The 18286-nt window shown below is 40.9% G+C and overlaps 1 protein-coding gene across 1 annotated transcript in view; it reads right to left on the bottom strand.

Moving 5' to 3' along the window:
* Window positions 1–16710, bottom strand: part of DNAJC1 (DnaJ heat shock protein family (Hsp40) member C1) — a 107649-nt gene extending 90939 nt beyond the window's left edge. The window contains exon 1 of the mRNA XM_059471988.1: window positions 16463–16710. Within this exon, the coding sequence (XP_059327971.1) occupies window positions 16463–16627 (165 nt within the window). The 5' untranslated portion in view covers window positions 16628–16710. The remainder of the gene's footprint in view (window positions 1–16462) is intronic.
* Window positions 16711–18286: the final 1576 nt, after the last annotated feature.

Raw genomic sequence — 18286 nt, 5'->3', positions numbered from 1 at the left:
TAAAGCCATATGTAGCTTTAATATCAAGGCAACACTAAGTGCCTGTTGCTTGGCAATTCATCTCCAGGTCCAACTGAAAAGCCAAAACCAATTTTAGCCAGTCAGTTACAGAAAGCATAGGGATTAGACAAAGAGGGTGTTCCTGAAGTAATTGAAATGTAAGTTAACCAGGGTGCATGCAACCACTTTAGCTCCCAAGCTGAAAGGGCAGACTGAATTTATGATGAGCAGTGAAAGCCACAGTAAAATCTGATGGCAGCAGGAATACATTTAAAAACAAACCAACCAACCACACAAAGAAAAAAGATGACCTTAAAGATTAGGAGTGACAAACAGAAGACATTGGACATTAACAAGAAATTTAAAAACCCTCAGTTTTTCCTCCCAAACATGATTACATGTAGTTTGAACTGACTGCAGATATCTCAGAAGAGTCAAACACATTGATAAGAAAAGTAACCAGAGAAAGGGTGCTTTAAAAGTTACAGATATCCCTGATTGATAACTGGTTCTTAATGAGAGGCCAAATAAAAAAGGGAAATGAACTCAGAAGGCAAAGTACAGTATAACCCAAGCAGAACGGAGAGGACTGTCAGACTGCTCATTCTCGCAGCCTCTAAAAATTAGAGTGAAAGAAAACCAAAAAACAACAAGCACAGAAGCCATGGAAAATGCCCTCAATGAACAGAGAGCAGTTATTAGCTCCAGAACTGCATTGCAGAAGGTTCCTGGATGCACTCACAAAGCTGTAACTGCACTCAGGCATCAGAGCAGCACAGCAGTTCTGAGCTGCGGCCACCAGGGACCCCGGACACCGCCCTCATTGTACAAACACAGAACCGGCTGGCTGAAAAACGGCTTTGGGCGTCCCAAAGAACAAGAAACCATTTACTTAACTGTCTCGTACTTCATCATCATTCCAGGATTAACAGTTTGAAGAAAGGGATTTCATTGGGGAAAAAATGATGCAAAAAAAGTATAAAATCAAAACAACAACAAGAAAACCACCAGGAAGCCCAGCAAGCTAATGGCAGCAAAACCTGTAAACCTGTTGCCAAACATTAATCTAGAAAATCAAGTCCTTGTAGGCAGATCTGTTACAATGGCTAGAAAGAAATAAGAAACTGAAGAAATGAAAAATTAGTAGTATAGGTAATTTTGAAGTTTTGTTTGCATCTTTTCTGGGTAAAGAACGTAACAAAGCTCAACTGAAACTAAACACGCAGGAGGTCTACAGGATGCTTCTAAAGGAAGCATCATCTTCCTTTCTGGGGCTACAGGTGTTATCCTAGTGCTAACAGAAGAACACTTGCCTTTGCTCTTCTCTGTCAAGATGCTACCATCATTGGGACTCTAGAGGAAAGGCTGCGGCCTAGAAATTTAAGCTCAACTCATCCAAAATACCATCTGAACCAGGCTTTGTCAGAACATGGGATAAGTGTTCATACTTTATCCAAATAAAACCACCAAGGTTCAACTTAAACAAAGAAAACAAAGGACAGCATAATAAGCAAGATGCAACTTCAAAATGTCATCAAAAGATCAGCAATGAATCTCTTGAAGATTATCTCCTGTCCTTGGGCTATATTAGAAACTGCAGCACTTTTCCTGATGCTTGAAAAGAAACACAATTTTACAGCAGTTATACCAGAGCACATGCAATAATTCTTGCTAAAACCACCAATTAGATAATTATTTTAAAAATTGAATACAGAAGGCCTCAAGCCTGTTAGGCAGCCAGCAAGACTGAGCATAAGAAACTTCCCTGGAGTAGCTGGCTATCCCAAGCACATGCTGGCTCTGTTCTTCTGCTCTCCTTCCTCTTGCCAGAGTGCTGGGCTCAGCAAAGTGCCACCCTGCACTGTGCATCAGGGGAACTGACAGATTTTACACTAGTACAGCTCACCTAGAGCATTATTTCACTTCTTGCAATTATGCTTTTCCTTAACCAAGTCATTGCAAGACAGAATCCTTGGGAAAACTAATCCTGTTTTCAAGGTACCTACTGCCAATATATGAATCTGTTACTACCAAAATCCCAGAGCACAAGCCTTGGGCTGAGAGGCAGAACAGCCTTTTCTAGACTGAAAAATTATCTGTATTACACTTACCATAGCCTAGCACACAAGCTAATGGCTCTTGAACTAATTCAGTCACACACAAAAAACAAAAACAAGCAAAAAACCACAAACAAACAAACAAACAAAAAACCCTTAAAAAAACAAAAAACAAATCCCAACAAACAATTAAGCAGGGAAGAAGGGGAAAGATCTGTTAATTTCCACATTTCATTGGATTTTTTCCATGTTTTTAGAGTATCTGTGAGATCAATGTTCATGAAGTCTTAATTTTTCTTTTTACCACCACTTCATACCATCTCATCTTTAACTGGCAGTACAGGTTTCACTATTTAACTGGACAAAAAATAGATTTTTATCATGACAGTTTGTTATTTTTCAGCTTTGCCAACTCATACAAGACTCCATCTTTTTAGCCATTCTTACCTTCATGCCTAAATCCACTAATAGATTGGGGGGGGGTTGTCAGAGCGCACGCTGATAATTTTTTGATATGTGAATCTTTTATCTGTCCACCCCTTGCCAATGGAGAGTCCAAGAGGAACCTCTGGTTGAGCAAGCTAGCCCTCAAGAACAGTAAAAAAATCATCTTACTAAACTATGCTGTGAATCTCATCCTCAGGTGAGGCATGGCAATGACTACAGGATGTGCACTCCTTTCAGCCTTGCAGCCAAACTGAGACTGCACGAGCAGCCCCGGCGTGCACTGGGGGTGGGGAGGGTGTTTGGCTGTATGACAAGTTCTACACTTGTAACTGAATGGGAAATAGTTTGTATATTTGTCTTAGCTGAATTGCAAAATATTGAATACTTGATCAAGATACAATTCTGTCTTGACTGAGAAATCAATTTCAGAAAGCAACCTCGTCCAGTACTGCCTTTCCTGGCCATAGTATCAATCCAATCACGTCTAAGCAGCTGTCATGTAAGGCTCTCATATCTCATGACAGCAGACAGGATAACCAATACCCTGATAATAATGGGACCCCATTAATTCAATGACAGTGTCTTTGAGTTAATATGTTAGAAAAGACCCCAGAAGCTACAGGAATGCATCTTACATATTCCACAAGTGAAGACACATTTCACAGCCTTCTGCTTCCTTTTGGTCAGAAATTTAAGGAGATATGCCCCTGCTAACAGTTGTATAAATACCAGTCATATTTTCTTTTCCAAAAATAATATTTTTGTGTTAAAAATCTGAACTTTGAGGAAGTCAAACACACAGAAGACAAATGAAAGAATTTTTCTTAGAAAGCAAATGTCGATATCCATATTCAGTGTTAAGCAGTGTTTATTTTCACAAATACATTTACAAGGGAAGTCAACATTCTGCAATGCACAATACCAACCTATGCAAGTATGCAAGAGCACTTTTTAAACATGTGTTCCAAATTACTTTTTAGACTTCAGGTATTATGAAATGAATGCTGACAAACGTTTTGTGCTGAAAACTTTAAAACAGAGTGATTTAAAAGAGGAAATATAGCATCAAGATTAAAGTACTTCATTGTTAGGGCATGATTTTCAATTCAAATTGATTTCTCTCCAACTCTATCCATTTTTATTAGAGAATATAGTATTACCTAAACATTTTGGATGTAAAAACAGTCCACTCAAACATACATCTTCAGAGACTGAGAGAATTAAATATTACAGTTTTACCTAAAAATCAAGATAAAGCAAACTATATATTGCAATTTGCTGTCACACTAAAACAAACTGCAGCCTAGAGAGACAATCCCAAATGGAACTTAAAACAGGAAGTATTTAGCACCAACACCTCTGCTACAAAATCTCCATCTAAACTCTGCACCCAGTACATTGTACCTGCAAAACCACTGTTCCCAGAAAAGAGTCTGATTTCATCTTGCATTACCCCACACTCTTTTCTAGATACTGTTTCCTTGTGTTCCCAAATTTGACTTCTCAATGGACCATATCAGACATGCAGATGCTGGCAAACAGCACAGTCTACCCTAAATTCTCATTTCTTGATGATAGTCAAGGTGCATGCACAGCATGGAAGCAACACACAGGATTAGAGACAGGGTTGAATTCCTTTAAATAGGACCTAGAACTATGACTTTATTATGTCCCTGAACAATAAACAGATCAACTCTATTTAGAAGAATAAGAATATTGATTATACAATAAAGAACTGTACTGAAAATTTGAAATTCAACACCCTTTATCTGACACAACTTTTAGCTTTAGAATGTTCAATTAAAGCTCCTCTATTTCAAACAAGTTCCCTGCTGCAAAAGTTATTTCAGCAAGTCTCTACCTTTTAAAAACTTCTGGAAGTGAGGGTATTTCAGAAAACCCTGTCATGTTTCTCTTCACAATGCCAACACCCAATAGAAAACACAAAATTGAAGTCTTCACTGTGATTTATGCAATACCAAAATCTTGCCTAAACCAGTAGGAATAAGCAAAGACATAGCAAGTAAGTGGTACCATAAGAATTACAATAACTGGATTAAAATATTCTTATTGTTCCCAAAACAATATACTTAAGTACATCAGTAAGATTAATACAGTAAGAACTTTGCTGCAGAAATAATAAATCCACAGATTTACTATGGTATAAAGTCACTGTGAGTCAAAAAGGAGGGAGGGATGAGAGGATGCAAACCAACTCTGCTCAAGTCTTAACTCCAGTAGTAACACAAGCCCAAACCCTCTGTCTTGCTGCCTGAAATGGGAATTGCTGTCCATGACTGATGCTACAGAGCTGAAACCAGTAACCAAAGCAAAGTGACCAGAAGCAGATGATGTTCCTGAACTCCCTATGGATATCTCAGTTAAAAGCCTGGGTTCCTATGAAAATGTGCTCAATCATTTACGTGGAGCAGTTAATCAAACAGGAAAAATGGCACAACAGCAGCTATTCTTCCTTCCAACAATAAATAACCACAACAGCAACGTGGTGGATTTCTGTGCCAGTTCCATCAGAATTCATGGAATGCATAGCTAAGAAAATGCTTTGCTACTTCTTTCCAGCATGTTACTGAGGACTTCTGTATTTGTCCAAGCAAACTAGAGTGTCAATTAATTTTATTTTCAAAACCCTTTTATTTCTTCAGATGTAATCAAAACCAAGCTGTTAGAGACTGCTTGATGACAAAACTATGGAAAGTTTCATTTAGGAACAAAGCTACAGACAAGTAATTTCATAATTCACTTAATGAATCTTCTCTGTTGGAGGTGTTCAGGAGATTCTCACACCAATTGTGTTCCTGGCAGATCAAAAGAAGAGAATTCAACTTGAAATACATATTAGACATATTACCCCAAACAGGCAAACTACATGCTAATAAGTCAGGACCATAGCTATCACCTGAGGCTGCTGAAATAAATGTATATAAAAAACTGCACACCTGCAGGTAAGGAAAATAAGCCAGTACTGCAAAGAAAATGCCACCAGGGACCTGACAATTTTGAAAAAGCTTTTGACAAGGTTCCATACCAAAGGCTATTAAAGTGACTAACTTTACACAAGATAGGAGGAAAAAGTCTTACAAAAAGAAAATTAATGAACAGGGTACAAAAAGCAAGGTCTAGTGGCCAGTCTTCAGGGCAGAGAAAAGGCAGCTGAAAGGTCTCCTGCTGGGGGATTGGTGCTGGCACTGGCTTCATTCAGCATTTTCAAAGACAACCTCAAGAGCCAAGCATGCAGTGATGCCAAATGTTTTGGGTAGGTACCAGACACAAGCAAGAGAATACCAAACCAAGTGATCTAGCAAAACAGTGAGATAAGATTCAGTGTAGCTAAGAGTGTTGCCTTAAACTACACCTCTCCTACACAGAGCAGAGCTTGCAGCTGGCAAGTATAAATCACTAAGTGATCCAAGACACTGCTGACAGTTCTACAAATCCACTGTACAGCACCAGACTGAAAGGTACCACCAGGAATGCACCTCTGAACATTGTTAATCAAAAACTGTGGCAGCTGAAAGGTACAGGGGGCAAATGGACTGCAAAACATGGTTATGCTCACATGTGCTCCCCAGTGACACCATCTATTGCCACTGGTTTCATTGCATTTATTAAAGAAAGCAGTGCAGGGATAACACAGAAGTGCATAAAAAATAAGAAACAAGAGTAGAAACCAGACAGCACATTGACAGCATTCCTTCAAGGTATCCAAGGAGCTTATGGCTGACATGGAGGGATGCCCTAACTGGAGACAAAACCCACACTGTGGGATGGAAGCAGGCCCCCACTGACCATCAGGGTGCATTCCCCAAGAAAAGTCCAGACTACTGCCAGATAAGGCAAGGCTGTTTAGTACTCTCAAGTGCACTAAAAATCACATTATTTTTTAACTGATACAGCAGCTATTGTCCTTTAATCTAAGGTCACTATACAGAGGTCTGCATCTCCTCCAGAAAATTAAGGTGTCTACAGATCATATCTGTTTATAGGTAAGAGAGGTTAAGTGTATGAAAGGCCAAACTCATCATGATTGATGAAATTCTTAAGTCAGAAATAGATTAAGTCTATCTCTCTAGCAGACAACTAGTTTAACAACTAGTTTTCCTTTAAAACAAAACAAATAACTTACACAACTACTTTCTAATTAAGCACCTAGTATTACTCAAACAGAAAAGACCAAAAATATTTACTACATGGAGTAATGGTGCCCTCCAGCATGGGAACTCTGTACCATGGAAGTGACAATAAATATAAATCAGCTACAATTAATTTTCAAATACAGTACACAATTTCTACACAGAAGAAGTTTGTTCTTTCACCATCGTAAGCTGCAAAAAACAACTGACTGGCTGATCCCCTCAATCTGTACTTCAACTATGAACACTCCATTCTCAACAGACACAAGCCAACATTTGAATTTTTTGCTTTGTTTTGAATGCTGCTGACTTAGCTTGGAGTGTGGAAAGGCTTCTAAAGAAGAAATAGAAAATTCTGAAGCAAAACAGAAACGACAAGCCACACAAGTTATATCTTGACAGAAGAAATACATTTTATTCAATAGATAGGCAGACTCAGACTGGAAAACACACCTATTTCAAGTTTTTAATCAATATAAAGAAATGCAAGAATTGAATAAGATTTTTAATAAATCTTAATAGGAAATGGGAAGAGGCTTCCATGTAGGATTAAATTTTACAGACTTTTTTTGTAGTATAACATTTTAGCAGCCATTGCTAGACACAACATCCAGTAAAGCAATTCATAATATGACCTAGACTGTCACAAAGTTAAATGGCATACCAACTCTCATTCTCCCATCACAGCATTTATATCCCACAGAAGAACACTACAGAAATTACTGAGTTTGAAATGGTGATTACTTAATACAAAAGCTAGCCTAAATCAGTTTGATAAAACTGAATTAAAACTGATCAATTTGATAAAACCAATTTAGGCTAAATAAATAAATAAAATGTAGTAAAGCATTGATCAATCACACTAAAAAAATCATTTGCAATAGTTTTATGGGTAGGTATAAACAATCATTGTCCCTCCAAAGAGAAGCTATTCAACCTAAATCAGTGCAGTAAGGCTATTTCACAGCTTTCTCATGTCCTCATCAGCACTGAATGCTTCCTTCAACAAGTACTTTACAGTACTGGAGACAGCAGCATTTCAGAATTACAGCCCATGTGGAATGACCTCTCTAGTTCTTCCTTCTCTCTTCAGTCATACGAGGATTACCAAGCAATTTTATTTCAACAGCTCCTATGCATTGTCTGGTTTCTTCCACAAATTTTCCAGATTAACACTGATAAGGATGAATTTCCCATCTAACAGAGATTGCATATGAACTTTCTTCACCTCTCACCCCACATGTGACATCAGTAAGAATAGTTTGCAAGGCCTGCAACCAGGTCATTTAGGAAACCTGCACTTAAGCAAAGCCTCAGATGAGAGCCCAGGAATACAGAATCCTGCTTTAAACTGTTACTGTTTGCATAGCTGTAACATATAACATGTGTACAATACATTATCACCTATGTGAGACTGTTTACAAATCACTTTTATACAGAGTCAGTAACATCCAAACAAGACTGACATACAAACAATAAACAAAAGAAACCCAGGATCCCCAAATCTCATAATTTAGGGAAACCCAACAATTTTACACTGCAAGGGAAAAAAACCAAAAGAGAAGCAAATTTCTAACCTGCACAGCAGCTAGCTAAGCAAAAGCACAAAGACTAAGAAGAAATTGAAAGCAAACCTGCAGATTTTCATATGCTGCATGAATTTTGTTAGCCCACTATGATTCTGTGGAAAACCAAAACATTCCAGATATTAAAATGAATAAAAGGAGGAAATTAATGTGTATCAAACCCATTCTTAGAGACAAAATAAACCCCTCTGTTATCACTTATACTCTCATTCTCACTGGCCCAGCTGTGCAACAGCACCACAGACTCTTTGTTACTGGCTCTGCTGAGAGCACAAGAAGCACCAAACCAATTAAGGAACATCTTATATGCTGAATTCTCATTTTATTTTTTAAATTTTACCACATACTTAAAGTTAAAATAGCACCACAGATACCTCCAAATATCCCCCTTGAAGCTACAGTTTTCTCTAGATCTGATTAAAAAACCATGTTAATCTTAATTGTAAAATGACTGTAGATGGAGCATAAAAGCTTTATCATTCAAGAGAATGAAATTAGGGCTGCCTCTATGACTTCTTTTTTTTTATACAGCTTTACAGACAAATATGATGACTGCAGTCATCAAATCCACATCAATCCACAGCAGTCAAGCAGTAAAAGGCCCACTGGGAAGTTGTTTACAAAATTCCATGTTAGACCAATTACATAGCTGTGTCAGATCCCACCCTGGGCACATACCTAGAACTTCAGCAAAGGAGATGAATTTTGAGCCACCATAAAATGCAGAGCCTTTTGCAAGCACCAAAGGCCTCCAGCACAGGTTACCCACTCTCCTACACTAAGAATTGGTCAATCCCTTCAATGAATTACAGCTCAAACACAGAACTACTTGGGGGAAAAAAAACAACCAAAACCATTTTTTACTTCTGCATTTTGAAGATCAAACTATTATGGATACATCCTTAAAGGATTAGTGAAACAAGAAGTATAGAGAGAAAGAGCTGAAACATTATTGCTGCTACAGAAAGGAAAAAAAAAAAAACAAAACCAAACCAAGACTGCTTGTTTTATCCTTTTTACTGCACTTTGAATACTGTCAGCTCCCTTGGGTTCCCAAACATAACAATTTCCTACTGCTGTATATTTTTCTGAACAGCAAGAAAGAAGAAAAAGATAACCTGAAAGAAATCAGGAAAGTACATGAACGAATTGTCAGGAAAAGTTAAGAGTAGGTGTCTTTAAAACTACTTAAATTGGTAGATTCCAAAGCACTTTTGTGTCTTGAAAAAAGGAGACAACAATGAAACAAAAAAAAAAATCTTGGACAACATCCAAGTAGAAATTTAATAGACAACAATGCAGAAAACCCATTTTTATGGAAAATATAAGCTTTACATGTCTAGATGTTTCAATCACTTTTATATGCAACAACACTGAACAAAAAGATAAGGGCAAGGCATTTACAGAACAGAATACATTACCAGCAGTTTACCTCTAAATTCAGCAATTTTAAAAAATCCCAAAACACAAAGAAACCTGTACCCTGCACCATTCCCAGTTACAAATGCTGCAGTTATCATTAGCACTTCCCTATGGTGACTCTTAGAAGCCATTAAACTACTCAAAATCCAAACAACTTTGTTCTACAGGATCCAAGTGAATAATATCAATGATGACTTCACACAACCTTAATAATTTACATCTTCTGGGACAAGCAGAGTTTCCAGAGCTGCTGAAAATCTCAGTTCTATGTATGACTTACAAGTAACACATTCAGAAAGGAAGATTTTAACCATAAAGGGATGCAAAGCTGTGTCCCAGTAACATACTAAGAAAAACCACACAATTACTTTTACGGAATGAACTGACATTACAGCTAAAGCCACCAGAAACAAAACTGGATTTTCTGATTATATTTTTGTTTGAACCAGTGCAATGGACTTTCACTGCCTCAATGCTGACAGCACATTCATGGGCTTAAAAGAAATACAATTTCAGGAATTACTAAAATCCCTCAGTATTCAAATAAAGGTCTGCTACTACTATCACCCAGTTGTGTATTATGGAAGCTAACTATTTTTGGAAACTTGGAAACATTTCATCCAACTGAGAATTCTGATGTTGCAATTGACAGCGCATTTCAATCTCATGCCTTCCAATTTAGATCTCCTTAACACATCCTTTGAACAAGAGCAGAAAGCAATCTCAGAACAGGCTGAGACCATTAGACATGATGTTTAATCACAACTTTTCTTTGTCAGAAATGAGTGAGGCACCAAGGTGCTACATGGCTCCATGTCATTTCACAGCACACTTTTGAAGGTCACAGTGAATATCCTATTTGTCATGCAGGATAAAATAATCTTACAAAACAAAGCAAGAATAGCTTACAGCTCATAGTTTTGACAAAATCATCTGAAGAAGTGATGTTATAATCACATGCAAGTGAAGTTTTGTCTTACTTGATCAAATACTTCCAAAGCTTGGAAGACTGAACTACTACATTTTTGCTAAATTGTTTGCAGATGATGCACACTCCATGATTTTAGCAACACTGCACCCACATACTCTAACCTCAAAAAGCAGCAGGGAGGAGAACAGTCTGAGTGGTAGAAGAGCAACCAAAATATGTCTGTGGAGAGCAATGCAGCTGTCATTGGGAAGAACAAACAGATTGCTGAGTTTCTGGGCTACCCCTCCTTATTTCCCTCCTTCCTTGCTCTAGTTCTGTGCACCTTGCCTGCCAGGAAAGACAGAACTGCATGGGTACAGGTAGGCTGTTCTTGGGGAGGACTTAAGAGTATTCCTTGGACAGATACACAGGAGAGAGAGCTGCTTCTTCCCACTCAAAGGGACCGATCTATGTACTCAAAGTTCCTCAGAAGTTCTATAAGAAAAATAGTTTAATGTAGATTTTATTCTGGACAGTAACCCATTCAAAGCCAGAACTATGGCAGGACCAGACAAAACAACACTGACAACTTCCAAGATCACCATTATTTCTGAAAAATAGGTTACTGAATATATGTCCAAGAACTTTATTTATATAACATACAAATTCACAACTTTTGAACTGTGGTAATGTATGCACTGCATGCCTCAGTCAATGCATTTGCATAAAACAGACCACGTAGAAATCTTACTGAGAGTTTTCTTCCATCTCCAGTAACACTTGATAATACCATAAAAGCCACACAGTTTGCTGTGTTGTTCATTCCTTTTCTTACAGAGCAATGCCAAGAGGTACAATTCAACGTCAGCAATTTACTAGAACCTGTAGTCTTAAAGGTGCAGCTACCTCATACTTTTAGTGCAGCCCAGGAGTGCACGTGTAAATCAAAGTGCTTTATTGTACCTACTGACTGCATATCGTGACGCAGTCCTGGAGCGGACGAACAGGATTCCTTTCAGAGAGAACTGAACCACAAGGTGTGAAATCAAGAGTGCAAACAGCATGTTTCAACACAAACAGGCATTGAGTCTATGCAGCCAGCCTGGAGTTAGTTCAACAAGAAAAAATCCCCAAAATGCAAACAGCACAGACATCAGTTCCACAGCACCAAACATTGCAAACATTGTCACAACCCTGTCAGACCCTGCTACCTGACACAGTACACAACAGCTCATCTGTTCCAGCATTCTTGAAAGAAGCCTGTTAGCCCAACACATCCAGCTCATCTGGAGAGGTTGTGGTTTCCCACAGCCATAGATATCCAACTCCTTGGTTTTCATGTCATGCACTTTCTTGGAGTTGCTTACATACCAGTGTCTCACAGGCTTCAGAGCAAAATCAGGCTCTGTACACACAGTTCTGACTTCGTGCTGCAGCATCATCTACCAAAGCCATCATCTTGCAGTGGATATAACACTCTTAGTTCTCTACAGTAAGGGCACACGAACACATTAGAGCCTGGTTCAATAGGAAGCTCATGAGCCACAAGAAAGGCATAAGCCAATATTGAAGAAAATATCCCTCTCAACATTTTTCAGGTTACATACTTATCCACCATGCAGGCCAGCAAGTCCTGCTTGTTACCTCTCCCTCAAGCACCTGAGCTCCCAGGGCCTCTTCCAGTACCCCAAAGAGCTCTCAGAGTGTTTGTTTCCCTGCAATGCACAGGCCCAGCAGAACTTCCACCCCACCCCTTCCCTCATGGGATCACCAGCGGAAGCCAAAGCCTTATGCAGACCTTCCTTGTCCTGACACACAACACACAGCTCCACACAGCTCAATTCCAGCAATGCAGCTCATGCATTCAATACATCTTCACAAACAACTGTTACCTAAAAATGTTTTGATCAGATCCTTTGTATCCAAGAACTGTATCACAAATTTCAAAAGACTTTCAGAGGCTTGTAGTGCCTTCCTGGCTGCAAGTCAAAAACAGTAGAGGAACAAATAATTCCCTTGAAGCCATTTTAACAAGTTGTAATCAAAAGCATATTTTGGGAAGAAGAGCCACAGGTTCAACTGATGCAAAGTTGATTTATCCAAAGCATATCGTATTCATGAAGGCACCAACTATTAAAAGCTGTAAGAACTGTAACATTAACTTGACCCATTCATCTGTCCACCATATAAGCTTGCAGCTCCTCAGATCTTCCTGGAATTTTTCCAAGATGTTAACATCCCATTTCTATGTTCTCATTCTCAGGTAACTGGTTGTCATAATACTGAGTCTGCATAGCCTCTGCTTTAATTCTGCTGCTTCATCTGAGTTTTTAGATTAATACTATTTGGTCCTGATTCCTTTGTTGGTTTTAAACTGGCTATATTGAAGTGATTAATGAAATTATTATTACATCAGATTTGTCAAGAGGTTATGATTCTATTTTCTTCAGTAACCACTTGGGGGACAGGGAAATGCAACCTTTTCTCAAGCCAAAGATTACATCCCCATTCTGCTCAAACTTCTTGAAACCAGCAATGTTTTATATTAATCATTTAAGTCAGTTACATCATCAATTTAAGAACCACCAAAGAAAGGGAAAGTAGAGCAATTCCAACGTTGGTCAGAACAGCAATAGTAACAACATAACAGTGCAAAACCTCCTCACGCTATGGTACTATTAGGTCTGATAAAAAGCCAAATAGATAGATTGTGTCCTTGTATAAAAATCAGGTACTGCTTAATCTAGGTGCTCACCCCTAACACTTGGGGGCTGGACAAGAAGGGACCTTGCAACCTCAACCATTCCATGAGCACTTGCAGATTGCTCAGCCATTCCTCTTTGAAATCAGGAACAAAGGTCAGTTATTTACCAGCCAAGACTGTCACAATCTTACTCTTACTTTGTCATTCCACATTCAGTACCTCAACAATCACTTTGTTTAGATCACCCTCTATCTTTGCCATTGATAGCAGAAAACTACAGTAGCTCAAACGTAACACCTTGCCAGAGCTGGATGAGTTACCTGAGAGTGCCAGGAGGCTTCCACAAGGCCCTTAAAATGACAAAACACAAAACCCATATTCCTGCAAGCATAGAACAGCAACAAAACCCTAATCATTTCTCTCCATTTTGAGTGAAAAAATCCACGCAGCAGAGGCTTCACCAAAGCATGTTTGAGAGCCACAGCACTTCCCACAATACCTTCTGCATCTGTCAGCTGAGGTCAGCATCAGCTTCTGACATCATATGAGTTCAACCATCAGTGCCACAATTCTCCCATCAAAACCTAAGCTGCTTTAATGCCTTAAGGAAGCATTAGAGTCATTCCCTATATTTTTTCAAAACACAAGATGACATGTTTAGAAGAAATCTGGCAGCCCTGATACACTACTGCTAACAAACACAGTTGAGCATCCACATCTCAGATGCAGAAGTTACATCCTGCATAATGGAGAAGTACCCCCTCCCCCAGAAGTTCATGAAGGAAGAAGAGATTATCAGGACATGATAAAAGGCAATGAAATAGGAATGGGTGGCAGGAAAAGCAAGCCTTGATGAATAAAAGATAATTAAAGAGTTCAAAGGTGTGGCCATAAAGGCTATTGTCACACACACAGTCAGCTCTTGCTGACAAAAACACCACCTGAACTCAGGGGAGGAAACCTCTAGTACCAGAACTACAAAAAGTGAAATTACAGCACTACAGTCAAAAGCATCCCAACTAACACAAGAATGACATACAAAGCAAATAAGCTTCACGAAACCATAGTATTAAAAAATAGCAGAAGACCTGAAGAAATGTGCAAGCATCACATTGAGACATTATGGTAAAAGACATCTTGGTGTTGAGACAGCCAGGGTAGGCTACAGCACACCTGAGATTTGTGCACCTCCCTTGATCCTGTCACAAGGCCCATTACCCTTCTCAAAGGTAACCTGCACAGCAGCAGCTGCCCAGAGAGGCCCTGCAGGACAACATCCCTTCTGGATGACACCAGGATCCTGTGGGAAGTTCAGACACAGAGCTGGAGAAGCAAGCAGCAGGAACAAAGGATACAGTGTGACAGAACCTGTAAATCCACACAGCATTTCCAATCTTACAGATTCCTATTGAAGCTCAACTCCCAACACTGCATACTCCATTATTCCACTCACAGGTTTACTCTGCTGCATGTGTACGTTTCCAGACTTGGCTATAATGACAAGATGAGTGACCTCTTTAAACAAAAGTACACTTTAAACAAAAAAACCCCAAAAAACTCTGTTTCATTTGTGTTGCACTCCCACCAACTTTTTCCTTGCTCCCACACTGCAAGTGACACAAGTTTGCCATTATGAGTAGGAGTAAAAATGTGAACTAGAAGAATATTTGCTTGTTAAAATTAACATTTTGCTAAACATACATGGCAAGGTAGAGACTTGGCCCTAGAAGAAAGGACTGTGGAACATGTTAACAAAGAGTTGCATATCAGACCTGAACATCACTAACAGAAATTAAGTTTTGCATATCTATATTACCTAACACTAAAGTTTTCTTTGAGAATTAACACTTAGATCTTTAGGGTCCTGAAAATGAAACATGAATAGCAGTGCTTGCTGTGTTGTATAGTTGATGGCATTCCATAGTATTTAACACTGGATGCTTAAGGACTCAAGGAAAGAAAGAGATAAAACAGAGTCAGAGCAACCACAGCCAGCAGTTCCCAAAACTGGACACTTATACATTGCAGACATCTTCCCTCTCTTTTTAGACACAGCCGTAGTGAAACGCACCTTAGTAATGAAAATACAGTCATTACTCTCAAAACCTACAAGAACTACATCAGAATAAATGCCAAAGTTGGCAGGGAAGCCATTTAAACAGGATCAATCCCCAGAATGCAGCACTGGAGAGAGAAGTTATTAGGGGTACAGAATGCACTAGGAGACAGAGAAAGGGCAAAATGTCTTTTAGAGATTCTGGGTGAAGTAGCAGCATATAAAGAATTGTGCATTTCTTTATTGAGAAAAAAAAACACTGATTGGAAGAAAGTAAGATAAGTGGTTAAGGTGCATATAGAGAGTCACACATAGAGCAGAGCATCTAGAAAAAAGAAAGGGCATCACAAGGGAGCCCAGACAAGTGATACAAGCTGAAGATGCCAAGCAGCAATGAAACCAGCAACCACATCCAAGATGTACACACAAACCATGGGATAAAAGTGTTCCGAACAGGAGTTCCTGTCTTGACCACACTGGCATGAAAAATTAACTGAAGGTGCATAATAAATTCTAATGTTAGGTGTTACTTATCAGAGAGAGGGGAAAACCACACACAATAACCAAGGTACATGGCAAGTAAACGAATATAACCATCTACAAGCCATTAACACAGCAAAGGGTCACAGTCTACCACATGGCACGGGTGAGAGAAAATATAAGCCGCAACACATGGTGATGCACAATCTTAAGATAAGGACAAGCAGCTATGCAGGAGGAGGAAAAGGTGAGAAACTGCCATGCCGACGATATGAATGGGAAGTGTGAAAACCCCAGAAGCTACTTTTGTCTGGCTGTAGATGCATTTGGAGAAAATGAGATATGTTCAGAAAAGCAACAGGCAGCAGGAGCACACAAAGGTGAGGGAGAGGGTGACTGATTTCTGGTGGGGCAGGAAGGAGAAGCAGCAGAGCAGTACCTGAAGCAGAGCAGAGCCCCGCAGCGGGAGGGGGAGGCTGCCAAGGGACAGGCGCGTTGCCCGGGGGCCAGGGCAGAGCAGGGTGACAGCGCCAGGCGAGGGCCGAGGGCGGCGGGGGAGCCGGGCAGCTGCGCTGGGCTCAGGGGCACCGGTGACGGGCGGGAACGGGCTAGGGCAGGGGGCGGCGGGCAGGCTCGGTCCCTCGCTCACCTGCTGCACCCCCAGGAAGTCGTAGAAGTTCCGCGGCACCTCCTCCACCAGGTCGAAGAGCTCCAGGTCGCCGCTGTCCCAGGCGCGGGCGCGGGGCGCAAGCAGCGCCAGCAGCGCCAGGAGCGGCAGCAGCCGAGGGCGCGGGGTGGGCCGCAGGCGGGCCATGACCCCCGCCTGCGGTGGCGGCACTGGAGCGCGGGCGGAGCGGGGACGTGCCCGGGGGTCTCCGGGGAGGCCGCGCTCGCCGCGGCGGCCGCTCCGCTCTGAGGGGACGCGCGAGGCCCGGCCCGGCCCCGGCAGCGGCGGTCCCACGGCGGAGGAGGGGTGGGGGGGGCGCTCCCGGCCCGGCCAATCGCCGCCTCCGCGGCTCGTTACGTCACTCGCCCCGGCAACCGCCGGCGCTCGCGCAATGGAGATGCCGGAGGGGGAAGGGCGCGAGCGGCTCCTGGCGCGAGCTCTGTGCGCGCGGACGCCCCGCCCCGCCCTTCCCCCGTCCCGCCGGGAAGAGCGGGGACGGACACGGGGACCGGGACAGGGACACGGGAACACACTCGGGGAGGGCTCCGGTCCCTCGCGGCTGCCGCCGTGGCCGTGGAGCCCCGGTGCCTGCGGGGCCAGCGGTGCCCGCGAGGCCCCCCCACGCTCTAAATCGTGTTTCGATTTTCTGTCTTCATTAACTCCTTAAGGGCGTGTGTGATTCCTGTAACCCACTGTACCCTAAAATCGCTCCACCCTGCTCTCAGTATCAACCCGATTTTTAAGGTGTTGTCCCCGAACCTTTCGTTCTTTCCTAGCTTAAATGAATGTGCAGTGTTTCACCTAGGACGCTAGATGAGAAATGAGATGGAAACTTAATGGCCGAACAACACAAATTATGAGCATTAAATCACTTTTCTCTGGCACGGGCAGACTCCTCGGCCCACCCCATCTGTTTCGTCTCTCTCGAAACCAGGCCTGGTTAATAACTCACTCTGGGAATCTTTTTAAGAAAAGAGAGATTCACTCATCTGAAAAATATCAATGAACTAAATTTTTAAAAATAGGGTTTGCAATTTAAGAAAAAAAAAATCCCAGATGCCAATCTTATCTGCACCTGAATTCACCTAAACTACCATTTAGAGAACCACTGTACACTAGAGTGCTTCCTTGGATGCTCCATGGGAATACCAGGATGTGGCTTTATAGTACACTCTGCTCAGTTCTGAGTAAGGAGCTGAACCAACACAACCATTATCAATTTTCCAACTCATAAAGTATAGAGTAGTCTTAGGTATTCTCTACTATTGAAACTGTTCCCCTTTGTATAAACTATTTAAATATTAATTAGATTGATATTTAAACTCATGTTTCCATATCCCATATGTATGCCCACTGGGCTTTTAGGATCACAATTCTGCCTCCGGCTCTACTTTCTGAAGAGAGTCCTAAACCCATTTGGCAGGAAATATAATTTAGCCAGCAGTGCCTTATATAGACCCTTTTAACTTACCCTTCACAAAAAGGTGCACTTAACTGTTCATTCTTATAATCTTAAAAAAGGTTCCTCCCACTTGATCACAAAGCCAAAATAAAAAGTCCTTTTTTAGAGAATGACAAAGTCATGGGCTAGTTAATTTATCAGCTGCTTTGTTTGGCTGGAGCAACTGAACCTGGTATAGAAAAATTTCTTCCCACATCCTTATTTGTTAATCTGTTCCGTTTTGCCTGCCAGTATTCACAGTGTAAATTTGTTGCCCTGTAAATAATGTATATTTACATTATTCTTCCGTACTAGTCTCAAGGTTTATTGCACAAAAATACCACCTTTGGATTCAAAACATTACC

This window comes from Ammospiza nelsoni, chromosome 1, assembly GCF_027579445.1.
Source record: "Ammospiza nelsoni isolate bAmmNel1 chromosome 1, bAmmNel1.pri, whole genome shotgun sequence".
NCBI classification, from domain to species: domain Eukaryota; kingdom Metazoa; phylum Chordata; class Aves; order Passeriformes; family Passerellidae; genus Ammospiza; species Ammospiza nelsoni.
This window is presented reverse-complemented; position numbering and strand designations above follow the sequence as displayed.